This window comes from Rousettus aegyptiacus, unplaced genomic scaffold, assembly GCF_014176215.1.
Source record: "Rousettus aegyptiacus isolate mRouAeg1 unplaced genomic scaffold, mRouAeg1.p scaffold_m13_p_4, whole genome shotgun sequence".
NCBI classification, from domain to species: domain Eukaryota; kingdom Metazoa; phylum Chordata; class Mammalia; order Chiroptera; family Pteropodidae; genus Rousettus; species Rousettus aegyptiacus.
Window position 1 is genome coordinate 111,446,292 of NW_023416307.1, and position 17,762 is coordinate 111,464,053.

The 17,762-nt window shown below is 47.5% G+C and overlaps 1 protein-coding gene across 4 annotated transcripts in view; it reads right to left on the minus strand.

Annotated features, from left to right (window-relative positions):
- Positions 1 to 17,762, minus strand: part of FLNB (filamin B) — a 131,119-nt gene continuing 113,357 nt past the window's right edge. For 2 of the 4 annotated variants that reach the window (XM_016131572.2, XM_016131577.2), the window contains 8 exons: positions 15,632 to 15,898; positions 14,922 to 15,059; positions 13,772 to 13,887; positions 10,489 to 10,621; positions 8,274 to 8,450; positions 3,792 to 4,010; positions 2,659 to 2,862; positions 1 to 1,695 (listed from right to left, as the gene is read on the minus strand). In XM_016131572.2, coding sequence (XP_015987058.2) covers positions 1,508 to 1,695; positions 2,659 to 2,862; positions 3,792 to 4,010; positions 8,274 to 8,450; positions 10,489 to 10,621; positions 13,772 to 13,887; positions 14,922 to 15,059; positions 15,632 to 15,898 — 1,442 coding nt within the window. In that variant the 3' untranslated portion in view covers positions 1 to 1,507. The remainder of the gene's footprint in view (positions 1,696 to 2,658; positions 2,863 to 3,791; positions 4,011 to 8,273; positions 8,451 to 10,488; positions 10,622 to 13,771; positions 13,888 to 14,921; positions 15,060 to 15,631; positions 15,899 to 17,762) is intronic. The other 2 variants (XM_016131579.2, XM_016131578.2) reach the window with 1 other exon arrangement.

Genomic DNA, 17,762 nt, shown 5'->3' on the forward strand with positions numbered 1-17,762 from the left:
CAGCTTTAAGGAACAAACGTTTTATTTAATAAGTTATGAGATACAATTTACAGTTGGCATTTGATTCCAGTTTCGCTTCCACGTCCCAGTTTACGAGGCCTGTGCCCCTTCCTATAAGGCCTCAGGCCGCTCCAGTTTCTGATGGTGGGCTCTGGCCAGCGCTCACCCCCAGCTGCGACACTTTGGTGAAGGTCGCCCAGCTCGTCCCCTGTCCTATTCACAGAGGCACTCCCAACAACAGTGCCACTTCCTCAGGACTAAGCAGCAAATCAGAAGAGTCTGCCTGCCTCAAAGACACTACACACCTGGGCCCTGCAGTCAGCGTCCAGGAACGCTTTAACTTTATTCCAAAGCAGGTCTGTAGGAAGGCATGCAAAAGGCCTTACACCCCATTTTTAGAATTTTGCACCTGTATACTGCTTTCTAAACAGCCTCAGATGACATGGTCAAGGCCAAATACACAGCTACCACCAGCTACGTAGCTTACTATTTCTGCCCAAAAGTAAAGGGCCACCAAGCAACTGCTGTCATTCTCACCCCTTTACCGATTCCCTGATTTTCAGGCCAAAGGTCGGCAGGAATTTCATTTTCCTATCCAAATTATTTCCCAGAAAACGTGACCATCAAGACAGAATGGGATGGGTGTGGAGTGATATGTTATGAGAAGGCCTCTGCTAACAAAGACACCCCTGCCGTCACTTTCAACATGCCGGTACGGCTCATCAGACTGACAAATGGCTGGAACATGTGTTAAGAACAAGGGCTAGTTTCGGTTAGAAAAAAGGGATCTTTGGTGAGTTGGGGGGGCGCTGCTTACCACTGCAGAATTTCCTCAGACCCACCGACTGAAACAGACTTTAAAAACAAGAGCGAAAACATGGCTGGCCAAGATGGTCACCCATTCTGACTTTGCCAGAAAATAATCAGCAGAATGAGGGAAGACGCAGCAGGAAGCCATTCAGGCCTGTTTGCCACTGCTTAGACTCTGCCCCTTGAAAGATGGGGCAGACTGGGGCGGGGATGGTAATTAGTGTTAAAACAATGCTGTCCACCTAATAATAACAGCCTTTTCTTATGTAACATGGGCCCTGGAAGAAATGAAGCTGGTTTTAAGCCATCTTCTTTTCTAAATGACAACCTAAAACTAGGTCTCCTCTTTTTCCCTGCCCTTCCTCCCTCCCAGTCTTGTTTCATAAATTGGTAGCCAATTTCACTTTTTAAGAACATCGGCCTTGCCAGTGCTCTCGGTCTGTCTGCAGGGAGTGATCTGTGCCACAGATTCTAATTTGCTCAGCCCATTTGATAAGTTTGCGTTTCTTAACAGTCCCCAACACATCCCTAAAGAGTCAAGTCTAGGAATTCTTTACGAAGGCACTTTAGAATGGCAATGTTTTTGGAATGGGATTTCAGACCCACAAACAGGCTGGAGGACATGGTATAAAACAAGTTACAAACAAGCAACAAAAGCAACCACCAGAACTCCTCCCAGGATTTGACGAGAACTCTCTTAAGGCACCGTGACGTGGAAGGGGCTGCCGGGGATGTGTTCCTCTCCCCACTTCACAGCCAGAACATAATCCCCCTTCTCTTTGACGACATACGTGACGTTGTACTGTTGGTTGCCCACATGCTTCATGGAGACCTCTTCGCAGGGGGTGGTGGGACCGTGGACCCCGATCAGCAGCATGTTGGAACCTGGGCGGCAGAGGAAGGTGATTATTCCATGAGGATGCATCCCAGAAAGCAAAGGAAAAGGAGGGGATGTGAGAGCTAAAGGAATGACACCAGCATCTATGATAATGCCGGGGACCTGAAAGGTGGGAGAGCATGGTTACTCATAGAGCCTGACAGTACAGGTTCAAATCTCTGCCCTGCCACGTCCTAGCTGGGTGACCTTGGACATGGGACTTCACTTCTCTCTTTCTTAGCTTCCTTATCTGTAAATGGAATGACACTAGCAATGACCCCATGGACTCATTGTGAGGTTTAGAGGATTTATTACATGTGAAATCCTTTGCACATAGCAAGGGGCTATTAACGTAGGTATTGATTATTGTGATCTCAGTTACTCTTGTAAGAACCTTATAGAAGGTACTATTTTCATTTCCATTTTAGATAAGAGGAAACTGACTTTTAGAAAGAGATTTAGTAACTTTTCAAAGGTCAAATGGGAAGGAAGGAGGGAAGGAGGAAAGAAAGGAAGGAAGGAACAAAGGGAGGGAGGGACGAACGGACGGGGTCAGGGGATCCATAAGTGGTGGAGCCTGGTTTCTAGCCCAGATGTACTGGATGCTAGAACCCAGGTAACTAACCATGGACTCCCAAATAAATACCTAAGTTCAAAGTGCAATTAAATTTGAAGCAAGAGAAGAGAAGTGGCAGAGAAGTGGCCAAGTTATTGATTCAGTTTGTCATCGGTAATGGAGATAACGCCACCTCTCCTATCCACCTTGAAGTCATTTGAAAAAAATCAAGAGACAAAAGGAAAATCATTTAAAAACACTAAATGCGGAATATGGTAATAAACAGGTCTACTTGCAAATAGCTGGGTTACATGGGTGGGTGGGTACTGCAGACTACAGCAGGGAAGACCATAGTATACGGTGGGTGCTAAGCTACCCTCCACCCCCCACCCTCGGGCAGAGCCAGACTGCCTACCGGCTTTGCTGCAGTCCACCAGGAAGGAGCTCTTCTGGCCCACGAAAGCCTTCACGAGCCCTGCCCCCTTAGAGGTCACCTTGCTGGCATCTGAGGATGACTTGGGGATGGCGCTGTAGCAGGTTTCTGTTGACGATCTGGTCACTGACTCTACCAGGATGGATGAGGTCTCATTGGTCAAGCCAGGGCTGACCAGACGCTGGCCTAGGACATGGAAGGGAGGGAGGCAGGTGTGAACAGCTAGAACAAGCAGACCTCTCAGCTGGAGGAGGCAAGTGCCCCCGCGCCTGAATACCTTCACCCATAAGCCACATGTCACTTTAACACCTGGAGCGAAATGCTACCACTTCCCCATCTCACACCCATAATGTCTTCTAAACCTCCTGGGGTCTCTCCCCACACAACTAGGTTCTGGTTTTCTGGGCAAATGGACGAGTCTGGCCTTGGCTGACAAGGCCAAGAAATCCCTCCCACAGAACCACGTGTCACCCCGTAGAAACCACATCTTTCCATTTACTTGATAAAGGACTCTGTGTATAAGCAGTGTGGAGATTTGGGAGAGCATATAACAAACAATACATCAAATATGATTCTCTCTGCATGTGAAAGGATAATTTTTCCATCTGAATTTTTGATTTTTCTGCAATGAACTTGTAACTACTTATGTAACAGTGAACCAAGCAGAAAGAGGCATGTGGAAGGAACTCACCACTGTATTTATGGCGGTTACCTAGGTTGGGGCCGTGAGATGGTTTTACTGTTTGGGATTTTTTCCAGTGTTCTGAAGGAGGCACATTTTTGTAAATTTAATACAGACCTTTTGATTGTTTTTAAAATGAGGATGAGAAATGAGGTGATTTTTCAACATGACCTAAACAAATACATGAGATTCCAAATATGCAAACATTTCTTCTCTTCTGTTAGAGACAGACACCATCTAACACCTAAGCTTTCTCAACTTCTGCTACTTGTTTTGCAAGTTTTGAAAAGGCAGCCCGCTCTGACACATCCTACCATTTCTTTACAATCAAGATGCAAAGTAGATTCAACATAACTAAAATCATCCATGGTTTCTACTATCAAACAGCTTCACTGAGAATCTTGGAAGATGTATTTCCAAGGTGTTTGGTTACCTGTCACCTTGGCCTTGAAAGGACTGCCCACGATGTGGTTGGGCCCGCCATATTTGACACCGATCAGGTAGTTTCCAGGGGCCATGGGGGTGTACATGACTTTGTACCCTTCCGGGGTTTCCTGGCAATCCATTTTAACCTTTGATGGGCCTTCAATGGTGACAGATAATGTCCCTGGCCCTGCTCGGGTGGTGTTGATGAAAAATTCAGACTGGATACCTGGGATAAAGAAAGAGGAAGTAAGTGTCCCACGGATGGTTTACAGGGATGAGGCGGTGAGGTTCGGGAACTATCCCTGAGGCATTGAAGCAGGGGGGGAGGGGCAGGGAAGCTGCACAGGTTCCCTCACAGAGAGGTCCCCTTCGAGGCATGGGGACCCGCCAGGACTAACTCTGCGCTCCTGGCACAGAGAACCTCAGGCCCCGGGGGTGGTAACTCCTTTTCCGAGGCCCAGGCTGTAGTGTGGCCGACATCTCGCCCACTGGCACCAACCGCCTGGACACCCTGTTCTCTCCCCTAGGCATGAGCCGTGGCCGAGGGGGAGAAGCCTGGGTGGTCACTGTGAACCCAAAGTATGGCTTCAGCTGCCAGAGTCCAGCTCTGCCTCCAGGGAAATGGGAGGCGTGGGCCCCTTTGACCTTTCCTTTATCCTCTAAGGACTTGGAGAAGCCAAGGAGGCCGAGTGCCGCCTCCTTCCTCCTCAGGCTCCTTGCCCCAGACACCATGCTGGAAGCTGGCGCTGCTGCCAGGATCTGCCAGGCTGCATCTTGCTTGCCGTGAATACAAGCAACAAGAACAGGACCTATACAGCAGCCGCAGCTAACTGTGCACCACTTGTGGCAGTAAGGCTCCAGATCCTGTGCTAAGCATCATTTTACGTACCCAGTGATTCCTCTTTAATAAATGACACTGAGGCTCAGGGAGGTTCAGTCACTTGCTGGTCAGAGTTACAAACTGTAAAGTGGTAGAGCTGGGATCTGCACAAGTCTGCGGAGCTCCGGAGCCCAGGCCCACCTCTTGGCCACTGGATGGACAGTGTGGCTGCCTCCGATGCCCAAACTGTAGCCCCAGTACACCCAACCTCTCGCCCAGCCCATGAGGGCCTCTGGCACAGGCAGCTGTCTTGCGACAAAAAGAAAGCGAGGCCAAAAGAGAGTGCCAACTGCTGACTGTGGCGGCATTCCTGCCTGAGCCCCTTTCCCTCAGCCCTCTTTCCAGTCCAGAGTGGGGCGTGGTGTCAGTGAGGGCCATTGGGGGGGGCCGAGATACCAGCAATACGTCTGCTACAGTGCCCTCTATGGGGGTGTCCTTGGCATAGCATCCCCATGCAGGGCTGTGCCTTCTCCACAGCCCTGGACCCGCCCTAGCTGGGAACTATTTTGGTTTAATTATAGCTCCTAGACCAGAGAAAGAATTATTGTTCTGGTTATCAATAAAACAAAGGGGCTGCTATCATGCAACCCCCAAACACAACCCAGCTGTTTCTGGAAGCTCCTGAAGCTCTTGTCCCAGAACCCCCTGCCCCCCACACCCACCCCACTATTTCAACCTTGTATCTAAACTGTGCAGCCTAGAAGCCTCTCTGGCAGCAGCTGCTGAAGCTGGCTGTGTGGGAAGGGTGGGAAGGGTGGGGTGGTGAAGAAAAAGGGTCAGCATTTCCAGGAAGTAGCTGCAAGACAGACAATATGGAAAGATATTTTTAAAGTGAAGATGGAAAGACCTGGCTGCCATGGAAGGAAGCCCCACCCTTTTAAACAAGCTGCTCCATTCCTGAGAAAAATCTGTTCATCCTGACTGTGAGGGCCCGGAAAAGGAGGGAAGATGAGACAGCAAAAGGGAAACAAGGCATTACAGGACAAGAGCTACAGTGGAGCAGCCCACCGCGGGGGCTCCCTCACAGCTGCCATTTTACAGGAGGGGAGCGGAGGCCCAGTGAGATCAGATGACTTGCCCCAAGTCCCACAGATAGAGAATGGCAGAATGGGGGTTTAAACATAAGGTTTTCTAGTGTGGAGCTAATGCACTTGCCTGAGAGAAAGACTAGAGAAAGAAAGCACAGGAGTCCCTCTCACCACTGCCTCCAGCTCGAACCACGATGACGCCCCAAACATCTCGGGCCCACGTGTGTACGGCTGAGTTCCTGTGAATGTAATGCATGCTTAATGCAGCCCTACTGGAGGGGATGAAGCTCTTATGTGATGCCTCAGGCGCACTGGGGTTCCTGGAGCATTTCATCAGGAAATCGGCTCTTCCAACCCAGAGTCTGGAACTCCTTGGTCTAACTTCTGACCTCTGACACCTCTGCAGCAGAGTTCCACCCCAAATTCTCCACATGCCCCTGCTCTAAAACCTGCAGAATGGATCATTTAAAGCTTAAGCCAAGAGATACAGCAAGTCCACCACAAAAACACAGGGACGTTTGCTTTGTTCCAAAGGTCAGGATGCCAGGCCCTCCAACAGCTGAGCACAGATACCTTTTCATTCCATGCACACTGCAGCTGTGTAATCTTGGGATGGATATTTGGGAAAAGCCTTGGGAGCAGGAGGGCTAGAAAAACAAGACACCTTCCCCTTGACAAGAGCAATATTTACACAGGGTTTGAAACAGGCGTGCTCTCTGTGCCTCTCCCTGCTGGTCGGGAGTCTCCCTGCAAGACCAGCTCCTCCTCTCAGCAGTGTCCAGTGCTTGCAAGGCACAGCCTGAAACCAGAGCTCCTGAGAAGGCCTGCTAACAGCCAAGAGGAAGCTCGAGAGGCCCCAGGCACAGCAGGTGTGACCCAGCAGGATGGTGAGGTGGCTGCTGGCAGCTGCAGGAGACCGCAGTGGCTGCTGTGGGCCCTGGACCAAGGCCTGCTATGGCTTTAAGCGCCAGGAGGACCCCACCTGGGCTTTGATAGCGAGCAGCTTGCCAGGGGCCAAATGCGGACACTACTGCCTGGGAACCATTCCAGGGCAGCTGGGAGGACAGAGGTCCTGGTTTAGGACCCTCCACAAAGTGGGCCAGGGAGTATAGTCACTGATCCTGGGAGGCAGCAAAACTCAGGGGTTAAAGGCACAGGCTCTAAGGCTGTGGACCGGGACTGATTCCTGGTTCTGCTGTCTCCCAGCTAGGTAAGCTTTGGGGAGTGACTCAGCCTTTCTGAGTGTTACTTTCCTCATCTGTAAAATGGATATCGCCCATACCGTGCCTTTTACAAGGGGCCTAGAGTTCAGTGTGGAGCCAGATGGGCCTGGGGAGTCTGGAGGCACTCATGCCATCCCCGTGGGTGGTTTTATTGAGGCTCCTGTTTGGCCAGAGTCCCAGGGTGGCATACCAGCTGGTGAAGTCACTCATGCACCTGGGCAAGGCCCCTAGGCCACTTAGGACACTCACTCCCCAGGTAACCAGAGCCACTCATCACCTTCGCCCAAGGGGAAGTGGGTCTGCTCTGTCCCACTCACTGCATCAGGGGGAGACTAAGAGCAGAATACGAGTACACAAGGGATTCAAGAAACTGGGACTGGGCTGCCTTACCAAGGGTCCAAAGTAACACCCACATGCAAGCTGCATCCCAGCGAGCCCATGCCTGTGGACTTGGCCTGCAGAGAAGCATAATTGGACAAGCTTCCCACCCCGGCACTCTCTATAATGGTGACGCACTGGACACCACCTGATGCCCACCTGTAGGTTCACAGTCTTAACACTAACTGCAGCCATTACAAGGGGAGTAGATCTGTATGTTTTGATGTGGAGAGTTCTTTAAAATTGTCAAGTGAAAACAGGAGGTTGTACAACAATATGTGCACTACGATAACTTTGGTAAAATAAAAGCAAAACTACAGTTATGTGTCTACCTTTCTAATGAACCAACTAGCTAAGCGACCAAGTGACCAAGAATGAACACTGACAGAGAGACAATCAGAAGGGCCTGAGCTGTTAGCCATGTCTTCTCCTGGACCAGATGGAGTAAGTTTCACTTTATATACTCTTGCTGCCTGTATTTTCACAATCAAATGTGTCTCATTTGTGGCAAAGGTTAAAAATAAATTGTAACAAGCCCCAAAACTTCAGAATTCTTCAAATGTTTTAGTCTTTTCTCTCCTCCATTATAATAGCAAATAAAAGGAGAAAGAAGGAGACTGACTGTGACAGGTCTTACTGCCAATTCAATGAGTTTCTAGTAGCCCAGGGACCACTAAAGGCACTAACAGGTAAGGGACCTCCCAGGAGGCCCATTATGTGCTCACGAATTCTGTGCAGGCAAAGAAACCCTCGAAATGCATGACTCTATGCCATACTCTCTCACAATCAGCATCCCGGCCTAAAGTCAAGGAACTTAGTGAGGGAAAACGGCAGAAGCATAACAAATAGCAATGATAGCCTCCGAATTGTACATTAGCCCAGTGCCCCTGGGAACAATGTATACAAGGCTTGAAGACTGCCATCTGGCTCTGCCCTGGAGCTGGCTTGGTTAAAGATGAGAGGTGGAAGTAGTATGTTACCTGTGGTGCCCCCCTCAAGCCCTGAGCCATAGGCAGACACCAGGGCCGGGTTCCCTGCTTGTCCAGGCTCCCCAACACGCACTTTGAAGGGGCTTCCAACTACGTGACTCCCATTGAACTTGACATCGATCGTGTGGACACCATTCTCGTGGGGGATGAAGCGAACAGCATATTTATCTAGGAGAGTAAGCAAAGGCACAGGGTAAAACCAGGCAAATGGACACCGTTGAGTTAGGTAAGGACAAAGGACAGGAAACCAATGTGACACAGCCAATTTTAAATCTTTAATAAGACCACGGTTCTACTGGAAGCCTAGCACCTGATATGTTGGATTTTAAAACCAGATGGGCCTACTCGTGTGTTCTCCGTCAGCCTTTTGGAAATTGCAACTAAATCTCGAGTTCTGTTTTATCTTCTGCGGTCTCTGATGCATAACACTTCCTTTATGAAAAGCTCACTTCTCACAAAGTCTCCCTACTTGGCCACTTGAAGGGGGGAAAGTTGTTCCAACTGGGGTTAATGCCCCTTAGCTAAGTTCCAAGCTAGCTACTGCCTCACAGAGTAAAGCCAGGTTTTCACTGTGAATTTGTGTCATAGCAGGTGGCAAGGTAATCTGTTAACTGAAATGGACACCCAGAATGTCCACTGTGCACCACCTGCCCACTCCTTCCTCTTGAAGAACTCCCACCTGGGATGCAGACGGCATGTTCTCCTCCTCCCTCTCTAGTCAGTCTCAGCCTCTCCTTGGCTCCTTACACCCTTTCACCCTCCTTAGATTTTTTGTTCCCCAAAGCTCCACCCAAACGTTCTTTTCTTTCTCTTCTGGTACTCTCTCCAGAGGTGAACACCTATGTACACACAGATGCCCGCCCCATACCCTTTAACACTGGACTTCCCTCAATAGTCCGTAGCTGGGTGCCTGCCCCTCCTCTCTTAAAGGGGAAGGTGACCCCACCCCCACATCCAGGTATAGTCCTTGACTAGATCAAGCTAATGGGGAGGAGAGACCCCTCTTTCCCTAAACCATTGATCAGCACGTGGCATTTAGCCACAGGTAGTGAGTGAGGAATGGGCCTGTATGTTCTGCATTCAATGAGCTAGGAAGGTAGGTTGCTGGAGGCCTCTGGACAAGGAGCATCTTAGACTTCTGAGAAAGATTCCTGAGGAGAGGCTGTCTCTCTCGATTGGCGTGGTAGCAGCAGCCCTAGTTCTCAATGGGAGATCTAGGGCTGCCGCTGCCATCTTGTCACCAAGAGGAAGGCCAGTCTCAGAGTGAGGTCCACAAAACAGAAGAGCAGAGATATTTGGAGCCTTAGAGGACATAGCTAAATGGCTGAATTAAATTGTTGCTTGAAGCCCACCTGAGAGCCTGAAATTTCTAGTTATGTGAATTTACAGACCCTTTATTGTATGAGTTGGTTTCGGTTGGGTGTTCTATAATTTGCAACCAATAGGATCCTGACTGTGGCACACTGGTGGTCTCGGACACCAAACCTCACTTGTTGGCTAAACCCCACTAGCTGTAGAGATGTAGTAAACTTCCTCATTTAGATAGCTGGGAGACTTCGAAACTCCCCAGAAGCCCTTAGAGAGCCTTGGCCAGCCCTCACCCACCCATGGCTGGCTGTTCCTGCAGCTTTGCTAAGTGCATCAGCACCTTTCTACCCAATCACCAAACAACACGTAACCTTTCTTAATTCACTTGCATTTCTTATGGTCAACTAGTCACCAAGTGTTATAGTTCTCTGCCATCAGTCCCTCCTCTCCAGTTCCAAACTGCTGATTAATATGGTTTTCTCAAATGAACCACTCTGGGAGCATCAGCTTGCCACTCTGCTTTTATTTACAGGTGACTGCCAACTGATCTTTCCCTCAGAGTAAAGGAGATTCAAAGTGTATTCACATCATAAGGTCAACAATGTAATAAAAATCTGTAAGATTATTAAAATGAGAGACAATCACAATGACTATAATATAAAAGGAATCTGAAAAACAACAAAATAAAGCTGTATGAAGAGAAGGAGAAAAAAAGAAAAGTGTTTCCCTGTTCCTGCCAATATTTATACCCTAACTTATAAACGATGTCTGGCAACAACGGCAAAGGGAATCCGAAGGCTCACTGAGGCCAATTAGTCCTCCGTCAGAGTACATGTTTGCAGAAAATTTCCTGGGGCGGTGCTGGTGCTGGGACCTGCACACTGGGCCTCAGGCTTACCTGGCTCCAGCTCAGACACATGGCATTCTTCCACGGCTCCAGAAGGGCTGTGCACCTTTGCATCAATCTTTCCTTTTGCCCCATTCAACCTTATAGCAAAGGAGGCTGGCTGGTTAACCTTTAATCCCGATTCCTGAGAATTTAATACATTAGAGAAGGTTACAGGCCCCCTCGGGGTTCCTGCTCAGCAGCACACACTGACCCGACCTGGGACTCCAGTCTCATGCAAACAGGCTCAGCATGTTTATCTACATAACATCTAACGACAGAAGAGCAGGTGAGTCACCCCACATTTCTAGCATTAAATAAAGAAAGCAGACACACATACACATCTGCATGGTCTTGTACCAAACCATTTTGATTTAGGATGAAAGAGATGGGTACTGGGCTTGGAGACTCGAGACATCGCAGTCATCAGGACTAGTTTCAGCATCCCAAACAGGCCAGAAAAATCAGTATCAAAAAAAGAATAAGCCTCCACCCCCACCCCAATCCCCACTTTTAGGAGAAGCCCAGCAGCCGACAAAACCATGCATGCAATAAGAACATTTTTTATCACAAAGGTAGGAATAGAGAGAACTTTTAATAAACTCGTAAAGGGCTACACATACAAGGGAGGCGGTCAGTACTGCGCAGTGATTAAGGATCAGCAGGACCTGGGTTACTCCCATTTGTGACTATATAACTAAGTGTTTATTAACTTCTTTCCATCTCAGTCTCCCTATGTGCAAAATGGGCACAATAACCAAATCACCTTACAGAGCTGCTGTGAGGATAAAATGAAGTTATACATTCAAAGCACTCAACACAGGGCCCCTCACCCATACATAGAAAGGCTCAGAAATGTTGGCTTATTGTTAAATATTAATATGCATTTCGAAATTGTCTGTACCCCTGAAAAACAAAAGGGAAAAGTATAAATTTCGCTATTCACTGGATCAGTTTCACTCTCCATGCTTTGTCTTGGAAACTGGAGCCTCTCTGAGAGGAAGGGATTAGAAATTTAGGTGCTTAAGATATTTTAAGATCAGCCAATCCTGAACAGCAACATTTTACAAGTCAGCAGTTTTGATGTAAGCTTGGTTGGACAGCCACTCAGTGGGTAACTCTAAAGCAGCAGGGTTCACACTTAATGTGCAACTGAAGCTCCTGGGGTCTTGTTAAAATGCACATTCTGATTCAGGGGTCTGGGATGGGGCCTGAGATTCTAAGATTCTAATAAGTTCCCAGGAGATGCCGAGGCTGCTGGTCCAAGGCCCACAACTTAGAAGCCAGGCACTAAAGCTGTGCTGCCTAAATTAGTAGTAACTAGCCACATGTGACTTTATACACTGTATATTTAAATACAAATCAATTAGAATTAAATAAAATTAAAATTTCCACTAGCCACATTTCAAGTGCTCAATAGCCACATGTGGCTAGCAGCCACTGTACCGCACAGCAGAGGTAGGGGCATTTCCATTGTTGCGTAACGTGCTATTAGACTGCAGAGGTCACAGACTGGATCACAGACCAAACTCAAAATTAAGGAGTCTGATGTCTGATCACCAGATCAACCCTTCTCACCACCCCCTCCTCCACAAAAATGCCAGCCAACTCTAATTTTCTAACAAGTCTCAGAAGCCTCTCTTTTCTAACCAATACCAGATGTTGCTGGGTGGCCCTCCAGTAAATCTCTGATAAATAATTTACATATCACTAGGCATCAGATGACTCAAGAAGAATGGGACAAACCTGAAGCACCAGTCCATAGCTCCTGCTGTACCAGCTGGTTACAAAAACTTAATGGATATACAGCCTGCTGCATACTTATTTAAGTATTTACAACCAAACTCTGATAAGAGGATTCTACAGAAAAGTTTTCTGGAGAGGATTTCTCAAAACCACTTCCCTTTGGACAAAACCATTTACATTACCTGAATCCGCTTGCTACTAAATCCTCAAGAGGGAGATAAATACCTCAGAAGATCCGAAAGAAATCTTCGAGATGCATGAAGGCAACTCTTTGCCCTCAATAAATGCTTGGTTTATCTCCCTCCATAGGTTTTAGCTGAGTTGGCCACAAAAGGAACTTCTGTTAAGAAGCCTTTAAATGAAACACAAGAAAAGCATCTACACCACAGTTACCAGTTAGCACCCTTGGTATTCTCCAGATGAGGCCTCTTCAATCAGTGGACTATGATTCTGGCTTGGGTTCTGTTTAGGTTCTCTCATGTTTGGTACAATTAGCAGTACCAATTCCCCTTGAGGTAAGGTTAAAATCTCAAATGTAAACCAAGTGTATGAGCCAGATCCAATGATATCACCCATCTGAGATACGAGACTGGGTTTTAATCAATCCAGGATTTTCAAGAACTGCGTGGGAGGCAGCTGAAGCCTATTTAGAAACCCCTTTAACCAGAAATCCTATTATGGGATTCTGGTGTCGTTCAATAACTGAATTGCTATTCCTGATTCAAACACCTAATTATTTTTTAGTGTCCTGAGCTAAGACCTAAAATTGCCCTCCCAATGGTTCTTAGTTTGGCTGAAGGCTCCAATGCAACCTTGAATTTAGTGACCTGTTTAAGACAGGAAGTAAAGTTCACTTCCTGGCATTCTAATAGGTTGGACTGTGTAGCCACTTGCCACAATGCCAGGGGGTGGAATGGGGAGAGCGCAGTTAAGACCACGAGCTCTGGAGCCACAGAGACCTCACCGTGCCTCATACTAGCTCGTTCCTAGTAGCCATGACCTCTCTACACCTCAGTTTTTCATTTTTGAAATAAGGTCCAGAGGAACCTACTCACCAGGCTGTTATAAGGATTTAATGAGGTCTAACACACTGATAAAGTTCTTAGCAAAGTGCCTTTTGCACTTAATTATAAATAAATCATTAAAATAAAATAAAACACAATTGACTTTCTTGAGAAAAAAGAAGCCAACAACGGCAGGCTAAACATCATGGGACTGACTGTTAGTTTTTGAAAGCTATCCTTATCACTTAACAATTATTAACAGGCCTCCTTTGTTCCTCTTGAATAAATATTTAAAAAACAAACTTGTCCCCAAACACTGAGGTGTTTTATTGACTGTGGCTCTCTTTTGCTCACCCCAACTGTCTCCTGTCCTAAATGTCTGAGGAGTTGGCTCTGCCATGGGAAAACTCCCTTAAAATTGGTAATATCTGTGGTTAAAATAAGACCAGACCCTTAGCACTGAGGGGGATTGAAGTAGCCTCAGGAGTCCAGGGTTTCACTGGCTGGCCTGTGGCCAAGGAGATGGATGTTTCCTTGCGTCTCACCTGAAGGCTCATAACAGTGAGACGGCGGGCGTCGTCAGAGGGAGCAATGACTGGCACCAGGTAGGGACTTTCAGGGATGTGCTCATCATTAAACTTGATAGACACCTCGTAGTTACCTGTGGGGACAAGAAAGTCTCATCGTTTCAGAGATTCCAGGAAGGCTTTAAAAAGAAGCCTGCTTCTTTACCTAGGCCTAAAATGCCTTCTGAGAGAGCCTGCCACTCCTCCATGGCCATGGCTGATTGGTTCAGGGCAGGTTGCCTGACTCGGGCTGGGCCAACATGGCTTTCTGAGTTGGGCAAGGGCAGAAATTCTTAACACAAGTTCCCAGGGACCCCTAAAAGGCCTTTGTGTAGAACTCAGGAGATCCATGAAACTTGAATGGAAAAAATATTATCTTTACTTTCACCAACCTCTAGCTGAAAATTGGCATTTCCTTTCTTTAGAAATGTTGACAAGAAACTGCAGCATATTAAAGGTACTTGTGATATTGTCACTAGCAAAGTTTACTGATATTTTCATATCATTTTATAGTTTCACATATACCTTGACATCTATTCATCACTATTTTGAAATTAAGTTTAGCAGGCTGTCACTAAATCTCACAATTTAATGTACTAATGAAGATGTGCACACATAGCTATGTTATACATTTATTCCTGTAAGATTTTGATAACTATATTTTAATATAATTGACTTGTTTATAATTCAATGTAATTTATATTATGTATTTCAAATCATCATCCAGAGAACAGTCTCCACAGGCTTCAGATGCCAAAAGTGTCCAAGGCACAAAAGGTTAAGGACTACTGCCTGAGGGAGCACAGATGCTGAGGTCCCCCTTTTGAGATGGCCACAGCAGACAGTGGCTGAGGGTGGACACAGAAGCCGGTCAGTGGAAAGAATTCAATTGAACAAAAGCATGAAGCAGAGAGGCCAGTGGAGGACAAAACATGACAATGAGAACAAGAATTCCTGCCCTTTTGAGGCCTGGCTGCATTTCCTGTGATTGGATTTCTAGGCAGTGCTCCCACGTGTCCATAGAGATAAATACCTCTTTTACTTGAGCTAGCTCGATGGGTTTCTGTTGTTTACAACCTAACCATCTCCAAACAAGGAAAATGTCCTCATGTGGCTCTTGAATACATACCAGGCTCTTGGGCAATATAAGACACACCACATGATCCATTTTTATGGTCATCAAATGTAATCTCAGCCTTACTGGGGCCCTCAACAGCAATGGAGAGGCCCCCTGCACCTGCTTCCCGGGTCCAGATGCTGAACTCAGCTGAAACAAAGAAACACCTGTTTAGTGACTGAGCCTGACCGTGGCCTCTCTTCTTGCCCAAACCCACAGTGCTGGGTTACTTTTATTGACAGGTCTTTTCTCTTTCCCTAACCCCAGCAGAACCCAAGCAAAGGCACTGTTGATGTTGCCTAGGTCCCATCCATGACTATACTACATTCATAGAATCTTGGGCATCTTTTGAACACCCTCAAACCAAGCTAGAAAAAGATAAGACCTTCCCACAATGGCTTTTGTAGAAATCTAGTGTGTTCCACAGAACGTTAGCCCTGCAAGATGCTCTAGAAGCAGCTTCATTATTCTGCTCCCCACTTCTTTAAGGCTTACATGCAGTAACTAATTACAGGCTCAAAAGAGCCCCTCAGTAAGAAACTTGTTTAGCTCTGGGTAGGCACGCAATTCCCAAAAGTACTGAGTCAGAGAAGCCTTGCTTTAAAGAATGCCCCTTACTGCCACCCATCAGAATCACACATTCTCTTCAGAACACAGGGTGCTCTCATGGCCAGGCTCAACTCTTTTCCATTGCAAGTAAAATGCCTGCCTGGAATGCTCACCTGGGACCCCAGCTTCTCCTCTCTCCAGGCCAGGGCCTCCTGCTCGAACCTTGTGGGCACCCCCCTCACCGAGCGGCCCCACGGTGAACTGGAAGGGGCTGCCGGTCACATGCTGGCCACGGTACTTGACGCTGACTGTGTGGACACCCATCTCTTGGGGCACAAATCGGACACAGTGCGAGTTCTTCCCCATGGGCACAATCTCTGCCTCAGTCACACGGCCGGAGGGGCTGGTGACGTGGGCCGACATGTCACTGCTATCGATTTCTGAAAGGGAGTAGGAGATTGAGGGGTTAAAGCAAGGGCCAGAGGCAGAACAGGACATGCAGGGCAAGCAGCAGAGGGCAAGGCGGTTGCAGCTCGGGGGTGTGGGGTGCTCGGGCTGGATGCCTGCCCTCTGTCTCCCTCAAGTCCCTGGGCAGCTGTGGCCAGCACATAGAGAGCCAGGATCCTCGAGCCACCCAGTGCAGAGAACACCCTAGGGGCAATGACACTTCTTGCTGCACTGAGTACTTTTATAGTCTTCCTGGTTGGAACTGAGTTAATGCCACACATTAGTTTCAAACCAGAGCCTGGGCTGATAGTTAAAGCACATAAATAAAAACTACAATAGCACAGATATTTCTGAGCTAAAATGTGACATGTAGGCCATCCATCATGCTTATAGGAGCTCTTTCCATAGGCAGGTAAAGGCAGAAAATGCCAGAGTTGTCATTCCTTACTGTCAAGAAGCCTTGGCATTTCTTTTAGGTAACACGACAAAATGCATCTAGAGAAAAAGGTGAACGTGTCGGTCCCAATAGCGAAAGGGAAACCATGCGGGAGCAAAGCTTTGAGCAAACCGAAGACCAGAGGCCACACTTTCAGAAAAGTGATGCTTCAGGTCACCAACACCGGGAAGCAGACCACATCTGCTCCACCCGAGGTGCTCATGCCATGCCAAGGACTGTGCCTGCACTGATGTGGTGGAGACAGGCACGCCACATGCTGGGTGACCAGATAATGCCATCACCTAGAGCCACATGAAACTGCACCCTCCAGCCCTACAGGATCTAGGCTGAGCAGCGCATGACTTTGAGTCCTGAGGACAGAGAAAGGAAGGGAGGTTGAGGAGAGGGTCACCCCACATAGCCCGGGTCCGAGGACATCTGGAAGCTGGTGAGCCACCCTCCATTCTGACAAGAGAGGATCATTTCAGTAACGAGGGGGAAAAAAGTGAGTCTTACCGAGTCATCTGGTACAAAGTAATTGAAAAGGGTAAAAAGGAGTCGAGAGCCAGAAAAGACTAAAGATAAAGGGTAACTGTCCAAATCACACAAATACGCAAAGGAACAGATAATTTGCAAAATGAGAAATGTAAAGCAAATAAAAACAGTCCCTGTCACTAGTGACCAGAGAAATGAAATTGAATATTGATACCATTATTTTCCCATCAGATTGGTCAGAGGTGAGAGCAAAAGATAATGCCTAGTGCTGGCGAGAAAACCGAGAAACAGGCGCCAATTCATTTTCTGGAGGGCAGGCTGCCAAGGCCTAGCGGTGTTTGAAACTTACCAGCCCAGCAGCCCCACTCCGATGTGATAACAGCTTGGGCAAACGATGGTGGATGTCACAGAGCATTGATTACAGGAGTTGAGGGATGGAAATGAGTGTAGGTGAAATGAGAAAACCCAATGAAGGGTGGTGTGTTCGACATGAAATGCAGTCAGTCTTACATAGTCATTAAAAGGATGATGTGGAAGCTAATTTTCTGATGTCCAAAGAGGCTTGCAATACACTGAGTGAGAAGTGCACCAGTGTGATCTGAAACTGAGCCCACATGTCCATGAGGCTGTAGGCATCTGGGGTCCAGCTCTGTGCCTCAGACATGAACCACAATAAGAACATGACTATCATCTGAAGACCAATTAGATTTTCCATCTCCATAGAATCTGTGCAACTCCACAGTGCATGCCGGCTTCCGGGCAGCAGAGCCTCAAAACCTTCACTTTCACAGTCACCTCTCTTTGGGAGGATTTTTCATATAAAGAATCTGGATGACATTTCAGGAAGACTATGGCCATTTACTGGCTAATTTGGCTCCATGTGGAACCATTCACAGCCGAAAGGGCTAGATGTACCCACCCAGCCA